This window comes from Mytilus californianus, unplaced genomic scaffold, assembly GCF_021869535.1.
Source record: "Mytilus californianus isolate M0D057914Y unplaced genomic scaffold, xbMytCali1.0.p SCAF_4, whole genome shotgun sequence".
Lineage (NCBI taxonomy): Eukaryota > Metazoa > Mollusca > Bivalvia > Mytilida > Mytilidae > Mytilus > Mytilus californianus.
In genome coordinates, this window is record NW_026262690.1 from 96,181,535 (window position 1) to 96,199,968 (window position 18,434).

The window sequence follows — 18,434 nt, forward strand, 5'->3', positions numbered from 1 at the left end:
TATGGGGAGGATTGAGCACTCACAAACATGTTTAATCCCACCACGTTCTTGATGTTCCTGTCCCAAGTCAGGAGGCTGTAACCCAGTGATTTTCCTTGGATGATGTCTGCAGTAACTGATTTCTTTTATTATTTTTAGCATAAATCAGGCAGTTGTTTTTATACGCCGGTTTACAGGACGTATTATGGTATACCGTTGTCCGTCTGTCTGTCTGTCCTTCCATCCGTCCGTCTGTCCGTCCGTCCGTCGTCAATATGTCGGACATTAACTCAAAAACGCTTTAACCAATTTGCATAAAACTTTGGTGAATTGTTTATATCAATTGACGTGAGCTCCCTTTCGTTTTTTATAAATTTTAGATTTTACGTTCCCGAGTTATGGGGTTTTATTCATTAAAAAAAGGGGGATTTTCCAGTTTTCGGACAATAACTCGAGAATGCTTTCACCAACTTGCAAGAAATTGTGGTGAATTGTTTATATCTATTGACATGAGCTCCCTTTTGATTTTTATATATTTTAGATTTTACATTTCCGAGTTACAGGGTTTTATTCATAAAAAAAAGGGGGATTTTCCAGTTTTCAGACAAAAAATCAAAAATGCTTTCAGCAGCTCTTATGAAACTTTGGTGAATTGTTTATATATATTGATGTAAGCTCCGTTTAGAATTTTATAAATTTTACATTTTACATTTCGGAGTTATGGGGTTTTATTCATTAAAAAAGGGGGGATTTTCCAGTTTTTGGACAATAACTCAACAAGAGTGGACACACTGAAATGTCTCGCCTGTTTTAGTGTTCATAATTGAATTTATGTTGAAAGTAAAAAAAATAAGTTTATATAAGCTTTACATTAAATTAAAATTTTAATGATGAATGAACATGAAGTCAAGGTGAGATAAACCCTATCAGACAAACATGTAGGCCGTACAATCATTCCATACACCAAATTTATTTAACATATATTGCCTAAAGTATCTTAGAAACAAACCTCATTGAGGAAACTGAACTTTGACCAAATATTGACAAATATGGCCATTTTTTTTTATTTCCTCTTGAGTACAGACAAACCTGTGCACAAGGAAAAGTTTTAAGGCATTGCAGAAACTGGATAAATATTTGTCAATTCCTTGAGATGATCCTGAAAGACCCCCCCACCCCAAAAAAAAAAAAAAAAAAACTAAAATTATCTTCAATCTTTGATCAAAATATTGTAAAAAGTCATATATTCATATTATCTATTTATCTATTTATGTTGCTATGCTAAAATATTTTTTACTTATCTCAATACTTATCTTATTTCATATGTATCAAAAATCAGTAAATGTGATTCTGTTGTGCAAACAAAATTTCAAAAGTTCTTCAATCTGTACATTATTCAGCCAATTAATCTTTATGAAGGGACTGGAGTGAACTGTATTCTATGTTAATAATTAATGCATGAGTGACCTTATTTTAACATTTTCACACCTTCCAATGTTTTTGTTAATCACAGTTTAGTAATGATCCCTTAAAAGTTTTTATTATTTATTATCATTATTAATGTTATTTAAAGATTTTTATAAAATAATCTATTTCAATGTAAGTAATCAGCAGTTAAATAATAAAATACATTCCATACACCAAATATAGTTGACCTATTACTTATAGCATCTGAGAAGAAGACCAAACAACAGAAACTTAACATTGATCAATGAACCATGAAAATAAGCTCAAGGTCAGATGAAACCTGTCAGACAGACGTGCACACCTTACAATCATTCCATACACCACATATAGTTGACCTATAACTTATAGTATCTGAGAAGAGGACCAAACAAGAGCAACTTAACATTGACCAATGAACCATGAAAATGAGGTCAAGGACAAATGACACCTGCCAGACAGACATGTACACCTTACAATCATTCCATACACCAAATATAGTTGACCTATTGCTTATAGTATTAGAAAAACAGACCAAAACACAAAAACTTAACATTGACCAATGAACCATGAAAATGAGGTCAAGGACAAATGACACCTGCCAGACAGACATGTACACCTTACAATCATTCCATACACCAAATATAGTTGACCAATGGCTTATAGTATTAGAAAAACTGACCAAAACACAAAAACTTAACATTGACCAATGAACCGTGAAAATGAGGTCAAAGTCAGATGAAACCTGCCAGACTGACATGTATCCCTTATAATCATTCCATACACCACATATAGCTGACCTACTGCCTGTAGTATCTGAGAAACGGACCTCATCACGTAACTTTAACCTTGATCACTGATCCATGAAATGAGGCTGAGGTCAGGTGAACCCTGTCTGATGGACATGTAGACGTTGCAAGGAACCCATATACCAAATATAGTTATCCTATTACTCATAATAAGTGAGAAATTTACATAACAAAAAAACTAAACTTTTTTTTCAAGCAGTCGCTGAACCATGAAAATAAGGTCAAGGACATTGGACATATGACAGACGGAAAGTTCGTAACATAAGGTATCTGCATACAAAGTATGAAGCATCAAGGTCTTCTACCTTCTGAAATATAAAGCTTTATACAAATAGTTTACGCAGCCGTCGCCGCCGCCGCCGGATAGTAATACCTATGTCTCACTTTCTGCGACTTTCGTCGCAGGCGAGACAAAAATGCTGTCAGAAATTCTCATGAAACTTTGGTGAATTATTTATATCTATTGATGTAAGCTCCCTTTACATTTTCATAAATTTTTAATATGACATTGAGAATTAATTGAACTTTAATTGTTTATAGTCTGACAACAGATTTACTAAGTATTGCGCAACAGCACAGTGTATTGCACAACAGCAAGAAATCTTTAATTGAATATAAATTCAATTCCTATAACCAATTTCAAGTTCTTTGACTACATTTATTCAGAAACCTATAATATGTTAAATATTTAATACAATCCAAATTCAGACCTGTATCAAGCTTGAATATTGTGTCCATTTTTGTCCCAACTGTTCAGGGTTGGACCTTTGCAGGCGTATCCAGCTGCGCTCAGCGAAGCAGTTTTTCTCTTTTGAATTGTTTTTTTTTTGCCTTTTACAGCATACATGTACTATAAGGTATACGTTTTGATGTACATGTTTGTTGAAGGTCATACAGTGACTTGTAGTTGTTTACAACTGGTTTTTTTTATCTCTTGTGGATAGTTGTCTCTTTGGCAATCATACCACGTCTCCTTATTTTTTATATTGTAGTGGAATACAGGTAATCACAGGATTTTACCTTGTTATGACCAACAGGATGAATGCTGCAAGTTTTCCTAACTTAATCCATTATAAACAGACTGATAGCATTGAATCCTTCATTAAGAGTCCAAGGTAGACATACCAATTTATTAATAAACTTGTTATAGTTGATTACTGATGAGGCTCATGACAAAAATGTAAAATAGGTCATTGTTAATTATTAATTCCAAAGGATGACATAGAGATAGCAAATAAGATTGAATCCAAATACCACTTCTTTTTATAAACTCATTCCAGTTCATCTGAAAGGAATTTGGTTACTTCCCTTTTAAGGTTGAAGAATAATAAAAATAATATTAAGTTATTACTAATAATAATATCTATAAATCTTAAAAGTAAACATTTATTCCCTGAATTTAAAAAAAAAATGATTATCATTTACAAATCATATTAATTGACAAATTAATCTCTATTAGTACTATGAAATACATTTGAAAAGTTTATAGACTAGCTACACGAATTAATTGTTTTCCTATGTTTCCTCCTCTCATCATTGATACAAAGGCAGGACCAGCATTTACAAGACCTTCTGCAATAGTTTCCTTCACCTGTAAAAAAAACAAAACAGAAATATGTATCAACTTTCATATACATATTGTTAAATGTCAGTTGTGATTCATTAGGAGGTGCTATTTGCAGCCAATAAAAGTTTACTCAATTTATATCTGTTTTTTTTATACATTTTTCATACATTCACTTTAGATTAACTGATCAAATCCATCTAAGAATAAGTATTTTTGATGGATAGTTGAGATTTGCTAAACAGTTGCATTAGAATCAATACATCTCAGAACAACTACCTGCAACAAATTTATTATTTTTTTTTTATTCATATTCTTATGAAATAAGCAACGTTGTTTATAATGGTATAACTCTTCAATGATAATGATGTTGAAGTGAATCTGAACTGCATTGCTGGACGTAACGATCCAATTATACTTATTCTGCTTTTTATTTATATATATTACAGTATCTATCACATTATATTATACACAAATGTATCTAACTTATAATTGTTGCTTGAAGATGCCCGCTGTGGGACCTTGATTGGAATAATAAATATTTGATTTTGATTTATAAGAAATCCCCCTCAGTCATGGTCAAGTGACTGATATATTTAAATACTGAAATAATACAACTTTAAAAGTTGTTCTTTCATGATTACTGTACCTTTATTTTGCCTGATAGGAGCCATTCAGCAATCTGTTTTAACGATTCATCAAATTTTTCAGGATAATTAAGCACCAAAAACCTTTCCCTGAAAAAAAATAAAACTATTCTAATGAACTAATGACTTGTTATTCATCATTTTGATTGGCACACTTTCAAGCAAGGATAAAAACCTCCAAAAAAAAACCCAGCATATCCTAGTTTTAACATTAAGATGGATGGATAGATGAATGTTTAACATCCAGTGGCAAATTAAATGCATATTCTTGCTTAGTATTAGACCAACGCTGTGGCGTTATTCACAAGAAAACGTTTGGCAGGGAGACATATCACCCTTCTCAAACACATTTTTATGACTCAAAACCAAAAAGTCATTGGCCTTACTCCTGAATACATTGTGTTTTGTGGAGAAGCAGCAAATACCAATTTTCAAGTCTTTGGACTGAACCCATAATCTCCTACACTGGAGAGGAACACTCTTCCAAGAGACCACTGAGGCAGTTATTAATATCAAGACTGTCAACTCATACTAGTTTGTATGACTGCTGTCAAATTCAATATTCAATGCCTTATTAAAATGAATGATATATACTGAAGTGAGAAATTATCCTTTTGTTCTGAGCAAAATGATCCCCCAATAAATTTAACATGCATTTTGAGCAAATTCTTTGGAGAAAAGAGCAAGTTTTATCTTATTTTCAACCCTTATGGATAACTTATAACATACAAAGCTAAATAAAAATTCCCTTACTCTATTTTTGAGGTGAATTTTATTACTGGTACATGTACTCTGTTTTTGTGGTAAATTATATTGCTGATTGTTAAAGCTGAGCTAAGTACAAGGTAATACTATCAAAGGGAGGGATGTATGGCCATTTTAGGGGGATTTTTACTTTAAAAGGAACTTAACAGAACTAACTTCATATATGAAGATCATCTCATTTTTCTGATACATATGAAAAACATAAGATTTTATTTGCTATATGGGTACTCAGCTTTGGGTATTACATCCTCGAAGCAAAATCCTCAATCTGCCCCTGATTATAATGTAATTTTTCTTTATGAAAAAAACTTAAGAAAAATATTTCTGGAATGGGTAGTGAGAATGGTAGACATATTTACCTTGTGATATTATTCTGCTGAAGGCATTGCTTAGTCTCCTCTGGTATGGGTGGTGGATAGGGGACATCTTTATTATAAACAGATATCTGTCCACACAAAATTACATGGGAATCTTTGTTCATCTGAAATCATAATACAATTGTAAAATACATCTTACCATTGCTGGTAGTTGTGAACATTAATATGAATGAAGGATATGGTGTATTTATTCATGATACTACACACAACTGATCAACAAAAGTAAAGGAAGAGTGATTTTTTTGCTCTTTTTAATCTAAAACCACAGCTATTTCTCTTTTGTGGAAAATTGAAAATAATAAGGGCTATTCCAGAAAAAAATGTATGGGGGGGGTTAGAAGGCAGTTTTTTTCAGCACCCACCACCCAGACAATCGTAATTTAGAATCAGAGTGCACTATATATGTGAAAGTTACTCTGATACCCATCACCCATGTATTATTAATATAAAGTGCCTTCCAACCCCCCCATAGATTTTTTTCTGGAATAGCCCTAATGTAACAGGTGAAAATCAATTGATTTTTAATTAAACAAAGACTGTCATTTTCTTGCAATGGGGATCATACCATGAAAAATTATTTCAGTAGTACAGCAATGTATTGTAATGCTTTATAATAGAATTGAGAATGGAAAAGGATAGACTATTTAACCTTGTAATATTATTCTGCTGAAGGTATTTACTTGAAAGAAATTCGACCCTTAAAATTGTTGGAAAAGTATTTAAAGGCTTAGTTGTGTATTAGGCCTAGTTCTTGCAGACAAAAAACAAAATTGTCATAATGCCACCCCTTGTCAGTAACAACAAACATTATTTTGTTATGACTATAGTAATCAGCTTGTCCGTCTGTGTATCCATGCGTCTGTCACAAATAGTTTCTGCTCTCTTTAAACTTTAAAAACACTTGGAGTTCAGTAATGACACTTGGCATGATTATTCTCCACTACCATAAGGTGTGCTGCATACTACGAAAAAAACTATACTCTTGAAAGTCATGGTCAAAAACTTAGTTCAACTTAGTGACCCCTGTTCTTATGTACAAAAATCTTTTCTGCTCACTAACTTTACCCTTTCGCGTTCCTATCAGTGTAAAATTATATTTGTTCTGCCTAATTGAAGTCCCACTGGCAATTTACATTTCTATGCATACCCGGTATTCATTAACCTTTTTTAGCATTGATTCTTTCAACACTTGGTGTATTTGACTTCCAAAACTTTTGGCCTCTCGTAAACCTGATGAAAATTATTCTAGAAACATTTGTCAGGTACACCAAAATTGTTATCATACCTTTATGATAAAGTATTATTTAAAATAATTTAATCTAGGATCATCAGTTTTTAATTTTTACCTTAACAAAATCTTGTAAAATTCTTTTATTTTCAGCAAACATAGGCTCATTTTTGGTTATCATGTTTGTTGTTACTGACAAGGGATGGGGTTATTACATTTAGCTTTTGTCTGCAAACTAGGCTCAACACACAACTAAACCTATTCATACTTTTCCAACAATTTTGAGGATCGAAATCCTTTCAAAGAAATGGTAAACGAAACAAACAAATCACGTTGTTTGTTTGTAAAATCTTATCAGGCTTTGTTTCAATAAATGGCATTGGTGAATTTTCAAATGGCTGAAATATCTCTCGATAAATTTTATCGTTTTTCAGTTAATGAAATTGAAGAAGCAAATGAATATTATATCAATGTATAAATGTTTAATGACTGATTATCTCATCAACATTTTCAATGATGATATAAAAGTACATGTATATACCTGTTTAATGACCTGATCACTGATTGCTCCACCAACATTGTCAAAGTATACATCAACACCTTTAGGACAGTGTTTACACAGTTCGTCTTTTATGTTCTGTGTTTTATAATTGATAGCACCATTAAATCCAAGTTCATCTGTTAAATATTTACATTTCTCATCACTACCACAAATTCCAATAACTCTTTCACAACCTTTTAAATGACCAAACTACAAAAAAGAAATATAACTTTTTATCTTCTCTAATTAGGGCCCAGCTGATTAATGGGTGCAAGGCCTATAGTAATCAGCTTTTCTGTCCGTGTATCCATGCATCTGTCACAAATAGTTTCCCCCTCTAACTAAAAAACCACTTGGAGTTCAGTGATGACACTTGACATGATTATTCACCACTACCAGAAGGTGTGTTGCATACAAAGAAAATAAATGTGGATAGTGTCCACATGTGGACACAGATGATGCACCCGCTTGCATATCATATAGTTATAAAGGGACATAACTGAAGAACGATAAAAGTGACGCTACCCAAATTTGAACTTGATCTGAGTTTTGTGGTAATTAGCATTGTGTGTAAGTCTCATAACATTTGGTTGAGGCTAACTTAAGTAGAGAAAGAAACTAAAAATTCAGCAATTTTTCTATTTGTAAACAGGCATAACTCTAGAACGGTTGTGTATAAGTTTTATAACATTTGGTTGAGACCAACTAAATTTAGAGACCAGAAACGAAATATTCAGCCATTTTTATGTTTATAATGGGACATAACTCAAGAATGGTAAAAGTGTCCCACCAAATTTTGTACTTAATCTGTATTATGTAGTAATAAGCATTGTGTATAAGTTTCATAACATTTGGTTGAGGCAAACTAAAGTTAGAAAACGGAAACAAAAAATGTGTACTTGATCTCAGTTTTGTGGTAATGAATATTGTGTATAGGTTTCATAATGTTTGGTTGGTGCAAATTTAAGTTACAGAATGGAAACTAAAAATTTTGCAATCTTTTGATTTATAAAGGGGCATAACTCAATAATGGTTAAAGTGACACTACCCAAATTCAATTTGATCTGTGTTTTAACAGTCGAAGTCAAAATTAAACATTGCATTGTATAAAGCATTGATTGTAGTTGATTCAATTATAATCATGGACAAAGGAAGATAACTCCAATTTTAAAAATTACTTGATATTTAGAAGAAAATAAAAATTTTGCAATTTTTCCATTTATAAAGGAGCATAACTCTAGAACGGTTAAAGTGACACCACCAAAATTCAAACTTGATCTGTGTTTTGTGGTAATAAGCATTGTGTATAAGTTTCATAACATTTAGTTGAGGCAAACTTAAGTAAGAGAATGGAAACTAAAAATTTGCAATTTTTCCATTTATAAAGGGGCATAACTCTAGAACGGTTGAAGTGACGCCACTAAAATTCAAACTTGATCTGTGTTTTGTGGTAATAAGCATTGGGTATCAGTTTCATAACATTTGGTTGAGGCAAACTCAAGTTAAAGAACGGAAACCAATTTTGGGATGTACGTACGTATGTACGTACAGACGGACAAGGGTAAAACTTAATGCCCCACCGCTACGGCAGGGGCATAAAAACTGTACACTGAAAATCATGGCAAAAAACTTAGTTCAACTTAGCCACCCATGTGCTATGTACAAAACTCATTTCTGCTAGCTAACTTTAACCCCTTCCAATTCCTATCGGTTAACCCTTGTACCAATTTGCACGTTTTAAGACAACTAGTTTGCTTTCAGTCTTATATTTTGACATTTTTTTGTAGTTGAGCGTTCAAAATAATACTCTTAATGCCAGCATTCATGTGCACCAATGTGCCTTAAACTTCTACCATGTTCATTCTAATCTCGATTCGCCTGTTATTGACAAGAGTGTTTAATTGAGTAACACAAATCTCACCAGGAACTAGAGGTAATTTCAGATGCCTCAGGTGGGTCAGCAATTTCTAGTGATACCTGTTGTGTTACTCATGTTACTAGCAAAGTCCATTAATGAAACATTACTTATGATAAGCCATCACAACAGCACATCTATTTACAAATATGTTAGGTCATTATATATTATAACAAATAACATTTCTTTATGCACAAATATCTTTTTTATGCTTTAAAGGAGAATTTCAAAGATTTGATGGGTTTTGAGGGGGGTGGGATGGGGACTCATGAAAACAATGAGGAGTTTAGGGCTGCATTAGACCTCTTCTGGGCTAATTAATAATTTTGCTAAGGTTTTGGGGGAATTGCAATGGGTGTGCAACTTGAATCCGCTGCTGCTTGGAACCTCTGGTGAAACCCCTACTTTTATTGTACATTTTTACCTGTCCTGCTAAAGATCCACATGCCCCTGCTGCACCACTGATTACTAGTGTATGTAAAGGTTGTAAGTGACCTTCCTCTGTAATACCTAAATATGAGGTCAGTCCTGTCAGACTTAAAACACTGAGACAGTATGATATCTTCCCACCAACTAATGACCTGTCCACCTGTAAGATATAAAAACACCAAATAAGGCTTGTCTACCTGTAAGATATAAAAACACTGAGACAGTATGATATCTTCCCACCAACTAATGCCTTGTCTACCTGTAAGATATCAAAACACTGAGACAGTATAATATCTTTCCATCAACTAACCACTTGTCTACCTGTAAGATATAAAAACACTGAGAAAGTATGAAATCTTGTCTACATGTAAGATATATAAACACTGAGACAGAATGATATCTTCCCACCAACTAATGACTTGTCTACCTGTAAGATGTATAAACACTGAGACAGTATGATATCTTCCCATCAAGTAATGACTTGCCTACCTGTGAGATATATAAACTCTGAGACAGTATATTATCTTCCCACCAAGTAATGACTTGCCTACCTGTAAGATATAAAAACACTGAGACAGTATGATATCTTCCCATCAAGTAATGACATGTCTACCTGTAAGATATATAAACACTGAGACAGTATATCATCTTCCCACCAAGTAATGACTTGTCTACCTGTAAGATATAAAAACATTGAGACAGTATGATATCTTCCAATCAAGTAATGACTTGTCTACCTGTAAGATATAAAAACATCGAGACAGTATGATATCTTCCAATCAAGTAATGACTTGTCTACCTGTAAGATATAAGTATAAGCTTGTATAATATCATTATTCTTTCTTAGATACATCTATAGATACATCTGTTTTGGAATTCAGCTGTACATGCTTAATTCTTAATAAAAACATCAAGATTTGTAATGTTGGTAAAATACAGGTTGCCATATCCAATTTAAGAATTTCAAAATGAGAGTTATTTCCTTTAAGCATGGAAAATTGCAGAATTTTGTTTTCCTTTTTGATATGTATCATTATGACAGGAATGCACATTTTGTTATCTTTTACTATCTAAAGTAATTATGGAAACTATTTTAACTAAAGACAGCTATTTGGTAGCCTTAAACTTAAAAAAGGACATATTTCAAATAAAAAATTATAACTTTAAAATGTACATAAACTAAGATGGATTAATCTGCTTAGACATACTTCCAAATCATTGTTAGGTATTAGGTTTGTCATTCTTTGGAACTACAAAACAAAAAAGATGTATCAAAATTATCAATATTTGCAATAAAATAAACAATCCAAAATCCATGACTTACTTTCTGGAATGATTTATCAGGTTTCCTAACAAAATACTCTTTCCATGGCCATCCATATTGAGAACAGACTAAATCACCTTCTGCAAACTCTGGATTTAATGACTTAATTACAGAACCAACTCCTCCAAATCCCTCTATTGTTTCTCCTATCTGCCATGGTCCCATGTAATCTACACCTGTACTTTCATTCATCCGACATCTCTAGAAAAAATCAAACCATTAGAAATGAAAACATTGACATATATTTTATTAGAAATCATGCTTAAAGAATATGATATTGCTAAAAGAAATCCAAAATTATCATCCAGAACCCATTTGTTCAAACCAATAGACAAGGCAGCATCTATAAGCTGTCATGATTTTTTTTTCTGGTAGCATATATATCAAGGATTATCTTCAGAGATAAATAAAGTTATCATCTGTTCACCTTTAAAACAAAATTATCATCCAGAAACCATCTTATTGAAACAACAAATTAGAAGCATATATATCAAGGTGTATCTTCAAGGCATCTGAAGTTACTATCATCTGAAACAATTTATTTAAAAAAATTCATATTTCAAAGGGGTATGACTTCAAATACCTGTAGTATCACGCAGCCTTCATCACGATCATACTTACATAGTAAAAATACAACTTTAAAGAAAGATAAAATAAGAGGCAAATATCAGTCATCATCTGGAAAAATTTTGGAAGGGTGGACAAACAGGCAAACAGATAGACATATTACATACAAAATCATGATTAAATACTCCAGGGATGTTAAAATAGTGAATATGTTTCAAAATTGTCTAAAATTTCATCAATATTAAAATTGTTAATTTGAAAATAATTACCAATGCTGGATCAACAGATAAGTACAGAGTTTTAATCAATACTTCTTCTTTCTGTAGATCTGCAGGGTAAGGACATTTTTCAAATCTAAAGTTTTCTTCTTTCGGTTCACCATTTACACCTGAAATATATATAAACTAGAGGCTCTCAAGAGCCTGTGTCGCTCACCTGTATTTACTGATGCTTTGGAAATCATGTAAAATAAGGTTAAAATCATAATTAATAGTATTAGATATTAGATATTATAATGATATCTAAGATAATAACAAAAAACTGCAAAATTTCTGTAAAATTACTAACTCAGGGGCAGCAACCCAACAACGGGTTGTCGGATTCGTCTGAAAATTTCAGGGCAGATATATCTAAATCTGATGAACATTTTTGCCACCTTGTCAGATTTGCTTTAAATGCTTTAGTTTCAGAGATATAAACCAAAAACTGCATTTTACCCCTATGTTCCATTTTTAACCAAGTCGGCCATGATGGTTGGAAGGCGGGGTCATCTGACAAATTTTTTAAACTAGATACCCTAATAATGATTATGGCCAAGTATGGTTAAATTTGTCTCAGTAGTTTCAGAGAAGAAGATTTTTGTAAAAGATTACAAAAATTAACAAAAAATTGTTAAAAATTGACTATTAAGGGCAATAACTCCTAAAGGGGTTGACTGACAATTTTGGTCATGCCAACTTATTTGTAGATCTTACTTTGTTGAACATTATTGCTGTTTACAGTTTATCTCTATCTATAATAATATTCAAGATAATAACCAAAAACTGCAAAATTTCTTAAATTCAGGGGCAGCAACCCAACAACAGGTTGTCAGATTTGTCTGAAAATTTCAGGGCAGATAGATCTTGATCTGATAATCAGTTTTACCCTATGTCAGATTTACTCTAAATGCTTTGGTTTCAGAGATATAAGCCAAAATCTACATTTTACCCCTATGTTCTATTTTTAGTCATGACGGCCATCTTGGTTGGTTGGCGGGGTCATCGGACACATTTTTTAAACTAGATACCCTAATGATGATTGTGGCTAAGTTTGGTAAAATTTGGCCCCGTGGTTTCAGAGGAGAAGAATTTTGTAAAAAGCTAATGACGACGGACGAAGACGACAACGACGGACGACGGACGCCAAGTGATGAGAAAAGCTCACTTGGCCCTTCGGGCCAGGTGAGCTATTAAGTGTCAAATTATTTTGGAAATTACTAATATGACATCTAACCATAACCATGTTATAAATTGTCATATATGTGTTGGTAATTGTGGTTGCAATTTTTTCCAAAGCAGTCAGTATCGTTTCAATTTGATAACATTTGACCTTAATAACTCTAAACTAGTGTAACATCATGGGCATTGTCGATGATCTGTTCTTTGATTGGATGAAATTGATGTCATTGTTGATGTTTGAAAATTGGTTTTAGGCAAATAAATCAAACAAGTACTGAAATAATTTGCCAGGCAATCTTATTAATGGTAAATATAGAAACAATACAAAACACTTAAATAACCACAGGGCACATCAAGATATTTGTTAGATAACTTGGTAGGTTATCCATATAAATATAAATAAGATGTGGTATGAGTGCTATGTATAAAAAGTAAACGATTATAGGTCAAAGTACGGAAAGCATTATTAGGGAAAATAATTTGTATAGAATGAATGACAAGTTTTTTAAACATACAGATGAAAAGAGAAAAAGTAGAACATATAAACTTAAGTTATCAGAAGAATAAATATTTCATATTAACTGTAATATGAATATAACAGCATGGGAAAACTTTTTACTTTCTTGTAAGCTTTCAAAATCTTTATAATCTTGATGAAAAGGCAACTAGATAGAGAATAATATTTTGATGGTAAAAAACAACTGCAAGAATTTTTTATCTTAGACATCAAAGTCTCACAGACACCTTTAGAGTCCTCAAGATTGGCAAATTCAAAATCTCTCCAATATCACATGTGAAACATTCCCTGTTGAGATCACCAAGATCCAGTAAACTGTATGATTGTCAAAACATGGTTAACAATTAATTAATCTATCAGAACGTATTAAAGTACATTTTAATTACTTGTACATTTTTTAGTACAAGTATTTATTGAATAGAGCAAACGTCTTCTTGATACATGTAGTACAGTTAAACAGATTATAATTTTGTATATTCTCAGGTTCTCATTTATGACACTGTCTGTATAACATTTATTGATCTGTTGATTGGAGGGTCCTATAATTTTATTTAGATGCATATATTGTAGGGGTTGTCCTTTTCATGATGTCCAAATCTGACTTTTTAAACATGAGTACAAAGATTTAGATTTTAAACTTCTAAATATTGTCAGGAAAATTAGTACAGAGACATGAATTGTTTAATACAATTAGACTCAACAAATTCTTTAATCTACAACAAATAAAATAAAAGAAGAAAAATATTTAACAATCTCAATTTAGAAAAAAAAAAATTCTATCCAAAAATGAAAAGGGTTAAATATAACTAATCTTTTTACCGCACTGGGTTGATACCTCTGCTGGTGGACTATCAGTCCCAGAGGGTATCATCAGCTCGGTATATATATGAGTCAGTACTGACCGGATTTATAACAGAATTTTCTAAAATTGTCCATTAATAAATTTTGAAATTATAAGAAACTAAGGTTTCAACACCCTCAGGTAAAGTTGACCTTAGATATATTTGGCTATATTTCTAGGTCCTTTTTGGTCATGTAGCTCTTCAACTGTTTAGGTTATTATAGTATTACATTCTTGGTTTTCAAATATTCTGCTTTGAGCATTCCTAATGAAGGTAAATCCAGAAAAGCACTTCAGATGCATGAAATTTATAACATGTTGTTTCCTTTTCTTTCCCTAGGCAGAACATCTATATGTTAACTGTTTTCATAAAAAAAATGTTAAGAGATTCAATATTTAGTTTTTTTTTTAATTTAATAGGTATTGACTTAAGAAATGTTTCAAAAATATTTCTAATCCTTTGAAATAAAATGAATCCACAAGTTATTTTCTTTTAATATGATTAAATCAGAGACTTATTTTATCTTTGTCTCTAATGCTAAATACTAAAATAGTTTTTTTTTTGGCAAACAGATTTATAGAATCATATTCTTGAAAAATGAGATTTAATATTAACACACATAGTGTTAACAGCTTCTTTAAAAAATTACCGATAGTTGCCAATTTCGGGAACTATGTCATTATGTGATATTACTTTTAAATGTGTAGGTGTAAACTGTCTATTTTTGTTGGTTCTTTTTGGTTTTATGTTGTATCAATCATACTTTTTTGTACAATTCCGTTATTAATTGTACTTGACATTGCAAATTAATAATTTTAACGATAATAACTATTGTTTTGGGAATCAAATAAGATAATTTTGTTCCAATAAACCTTTCATTAATTTAATAAATTGCATTAACCTGGTCTAGATACAAATACGGTGTTGTGGTTTTCGGTCATATTTTAGGTCATCAAGTGGAGATAACCCGATGTCAACAGTTGCACGTGTAGAAAAGTCAACAGATTAACAAAATGGAAAATAAACAGCAGACAAGAAAGAAACTTAGAATAAGTAAAAATAAGAAGAAGGGATGGAAAAAGACAGATATTACAGAAGTGGAAGAGTTTTTAGAAGACCAAAGACTACAAGAAAGGACAGGGTATTTATCAATAATTTACAGTTGCAGTTGTGATAAATAATACCAAATTATCTGATTGATAACCCCAATTTTTTTTATTTCGATGTTAAGTGATATATCAAATTGTTTCTAACAAGACAAATAACCAAAAGTGATAGTGATGGTCATGACGATAATGTAACTGTAGAGTATGATTTGCCTTTCAAAATTTATTACTGCATCTGCTGTGATTCGGTCCAAGGATCCCTGGCACAGTAAGCCACCGCTCTACCCACTCAGCTAAAGGAAAATTCCACAAGCGCAGCTAGGGAGGGTGGTTATATATTTTCTTGGTAAGGGGAAGCAGCGCTACACTTCCCCCACAACAAGAATAATTATACTATAATGACGATATATAATCTTCAACACTTCCCCTAGCTAGGTATTTCTTCTAATCATGTGTTTTGGTGTTGGGGCCCCAATTTTGTAATCGTAGATCATGACTTGCCTTTCAAAATTCATTACTGTACCAGCTTGAATAGATCCCTAAACATGCTGAACCCCTTACACAGCAATTAAGCCACTGCTCTACAAAGTACCAACTGAGCTAAAGGAGTACTCCACTAGTGGAGGGCAATTATATATCTTCTAGGTAAGGGGAATCACCGCTGCAATAGTAAACATGACATTACTGTATATTTTCAGAGAATAGTATACTAATTCAATTCTACAAACGGTTTAGTACCAGTAAACAGACATAAATTCACATTAAACAGGATCTCAGTTTTAAATTGTTGTTCTAGCATATGAAGGAATGTCAAAAGTTAGGCTCAGCACCTGAGAATCAGACTACTACTTATATTTCTAAATTTGTAGCAAAGAGAAGTGAGGTACTAGTGTGTTTTTTGGGCATGGTATGTTACTGTCACTTATGATTTTAGTCACAAAATGATAGAATTTTTATATACTTATTGAAACCTTCTTCCTTCTCTGAAACTGATTTTATGTCATTGCAAATCACAGTCCTTGTTGTACATGTTATAGAATATTTTTCTTGGTTTTTTTTTGTAGAGGTTTGGTTGCAGAGAAGAAAGATGAACAGTTGTTTATTGTTGACAAAGCTCCAGAGGAGGAACCACAGATTCGTATGTTTCTTTAGAATCATATTGTATTTGAAATTCCAATGATTAAACACATTTATATTCTGTAAAATGTATTTGGGGTCGATATGTACATCTTATTTTATGAAGCTAGTAGACATGTTCATAGACTTTAAAGTGAATTTTGTTACTGTTTCTTGTGTGATTATTGCTTGTTTTTAAAGACAAATATATATATTTATATGTTTTATTATGGATACTCAAGTATAATTCTTTCACAATTTGTATTAAGGGGCTTTGGTGGCCAATTAACAAATAACTGAATTATATGTAACTTTTGGTACATTTATAAAGATCACAAAAAGACTAAACACCAAGATGAAGACATTTTTAAAACTCACTTGGGGCATTCATAAGATTGGTACAGTGAATTTTACTTACTGGTTGTGACTAGGATTTTCTTTTGGCTCTGGTGATGCCTTAAAATTAAATAGAATTGTACAAATGTATAGAACATTATAACTCTATGATTAACTAACCTTAAACATGTTAAACAAAACAAAAAATATGTCTTGAATTAATACACTGTATCCCTTCTTCAATTAATTTCCCAGCTACATGTAAAAAGAAATGTACAGTCAAGAAATTGGAGAAATTTAGGGCTTGTCAAAAATTGTGGATGCTTTTTATAGTTGAAAGCAGTTTGATGGCCTCTAGTTCTATTTTATTTACCCACTCTTCCTTTCATTTTAAACAGAACATTTTTTACTTTTCAGAGAGAAAGAGAAAGAAGAAAGATACAAAAATATTGAAATGTCATTCTCATTTACAATTTGATCCAAGGATAAAACCTGCCAGAATGTAAGCTAATAATTACTGCATATCATCATGATCATTTATAGTATAAACCATTCATGTTTTATGCTCTTTGGTCAAGTTGTTGTCTCTTTGATACATTCCCCATTTCCATTCTCAATTTTATGTAATTACCAACTGTTTTCAAGGTGTCACTCTTTCAAATGTTAAAGATTATAACAAAAGGTTTTTTTAAAAAATGTCATTATTTTTATCAAAATTGCTTGAACACTAGCAAGAAAAATTGTTTAACATGATATATGAATGGTTCATGCTGTAACATTAATTCTGTACTTATTTACTTCTCCACTGAATGTGAAGTCTTGTAAATGATTTTGAAATCATACATGTAGATAAAATGTAAAGAAGAAAAATTTATTGAAATTCTCTGTTGATAATAAACTATTAGAAAATAGAAACTGATGTGAATAAATAAAAAAATTGGTTTCATCACTTCTTCAAATTTGGCAAGTACATTTAGTTTAAACATATTTTATTTGCTCAAAGCAAAAAAGGATCAGACACAAGTAAAACATACTTATAAAGTCTTCTCCACAATACAATATATATAACAATACAAATTGAAGTGGCAAGTACATGAAGTGATATTGTGTAATAAATTTATAAACTCAAAAGTTGCTTTTCTCAAATGGTTTACATTCATAGCCCTCTAGAAGGTATCCAGAATTCAGTTTGTCTAATTAAAGAAAACTAACTATTGCAATAGAGTTAGAAAGTATGATACTGTATCACAACTATTCTTATTTTACTTTTGGTACAGTGCACATAATCTCAGAAAACCTGGTGTAGAAAGAAGACATGAACGAGTGGTGGAAAGAATAAAAAGTGGAAAGAAAACAAAGACAGAAATACAGGCTGAAAAACAAAGTCGCACAGATCGTAGACTGAAAAGGGAAACAAGGAGGAAAGAACACAGATTGTTTAAAAAATCTTACGACTTGTGGGGCACTGGTATGCATATATATAAATAAAT

At 31.8% G+C, this 18,434-nt stretch overlaps 2 protein-coding genes across 2 annotated transcripts in view; one reads left to right on the forward strand and one right to left on the reverse strand.

Annotated features, from left to right (window-relative positions):
- Positions 1-3,601: 3,601 nt before the first annotated feature.
- LOC127698975 (prostaglandin reductase 2-like) lies at positions 3,602-15,328 on the reverse strand. The gene is made up of 8 exons (XM_052202762.1): positions 15,288-15,328; positions 11,858-11,976; positions 11,022-11,222; positions 9,693-9,857; positions 7,354-7,563; positions 5,567-5,688; positions 4,445-4,532; positions 3,602-3,822 (listed from the first exon to the last, which is right to left on the reverse strand). The coding sequence occupies exons 1-8, from the start codon at positions 15,325-15,327 to the stop codon at positions 3,715-3,717; spliced, it is 1,053 nt and encodes a 350-aa protein (XP_052058722.1). The 5' UTR covers position 15,328; the 3' UTR covers positions 3,602-3,714.
- A 56-nt stretch (positions 15,329-15,384) lies between these two features.
- LOC127698967 (ribosome biogenesis protein NOP53-like) overlaps positions 15,385-18,434 on the forward strand; it is a 28,514-nt gene continuing 25,464 nt past the window's right edge. The window contains exons 1-4 of the mRNA XM_052202752.1: positions 15,385-15,527; positions 16,557-16,630; positions 17,362-17,446; positions 18,222-18,412. Of these exons, the coding sequence (XP_052058712.1) occupies positions 15,400-15,527; positions 16,557-16,630; positions 17,362-17,446; positions 18,222-18,412 (478 nt within the window). The 5' untranslated portion in view covers positions 15,385-15,399. The remainder of the gene's footprint in view (positions 15,528-16,556; positions 16,631-17,361; positions 17,447-18,221; positions 18,413-18,434) is intronic.

Excerpts from the sequence above, each read along its gene's own strand:
- LOC127698975 (XM_052202762.1), bottom strand. The coding sequence starts at position 15,327 with ATGACCGAAAACCACAACACCGTATTTGTATCTAGACCAG. Across the intron at positions 5,689-7,353 it reads GTGATCAGGTCATTAAACAG|ATGAACAAAGATTCCCATGT; the intron begins GTATATACATGT and ends TTATGATTTCAG. Across the intron at positions 4,533-5,566 it reads CAGCAGAATAATATCACAAG|GGAAAGGTTTTTGGTGCTTA; the intron begins GTAAATATGTCT and ends ATTTTTTTTCAG.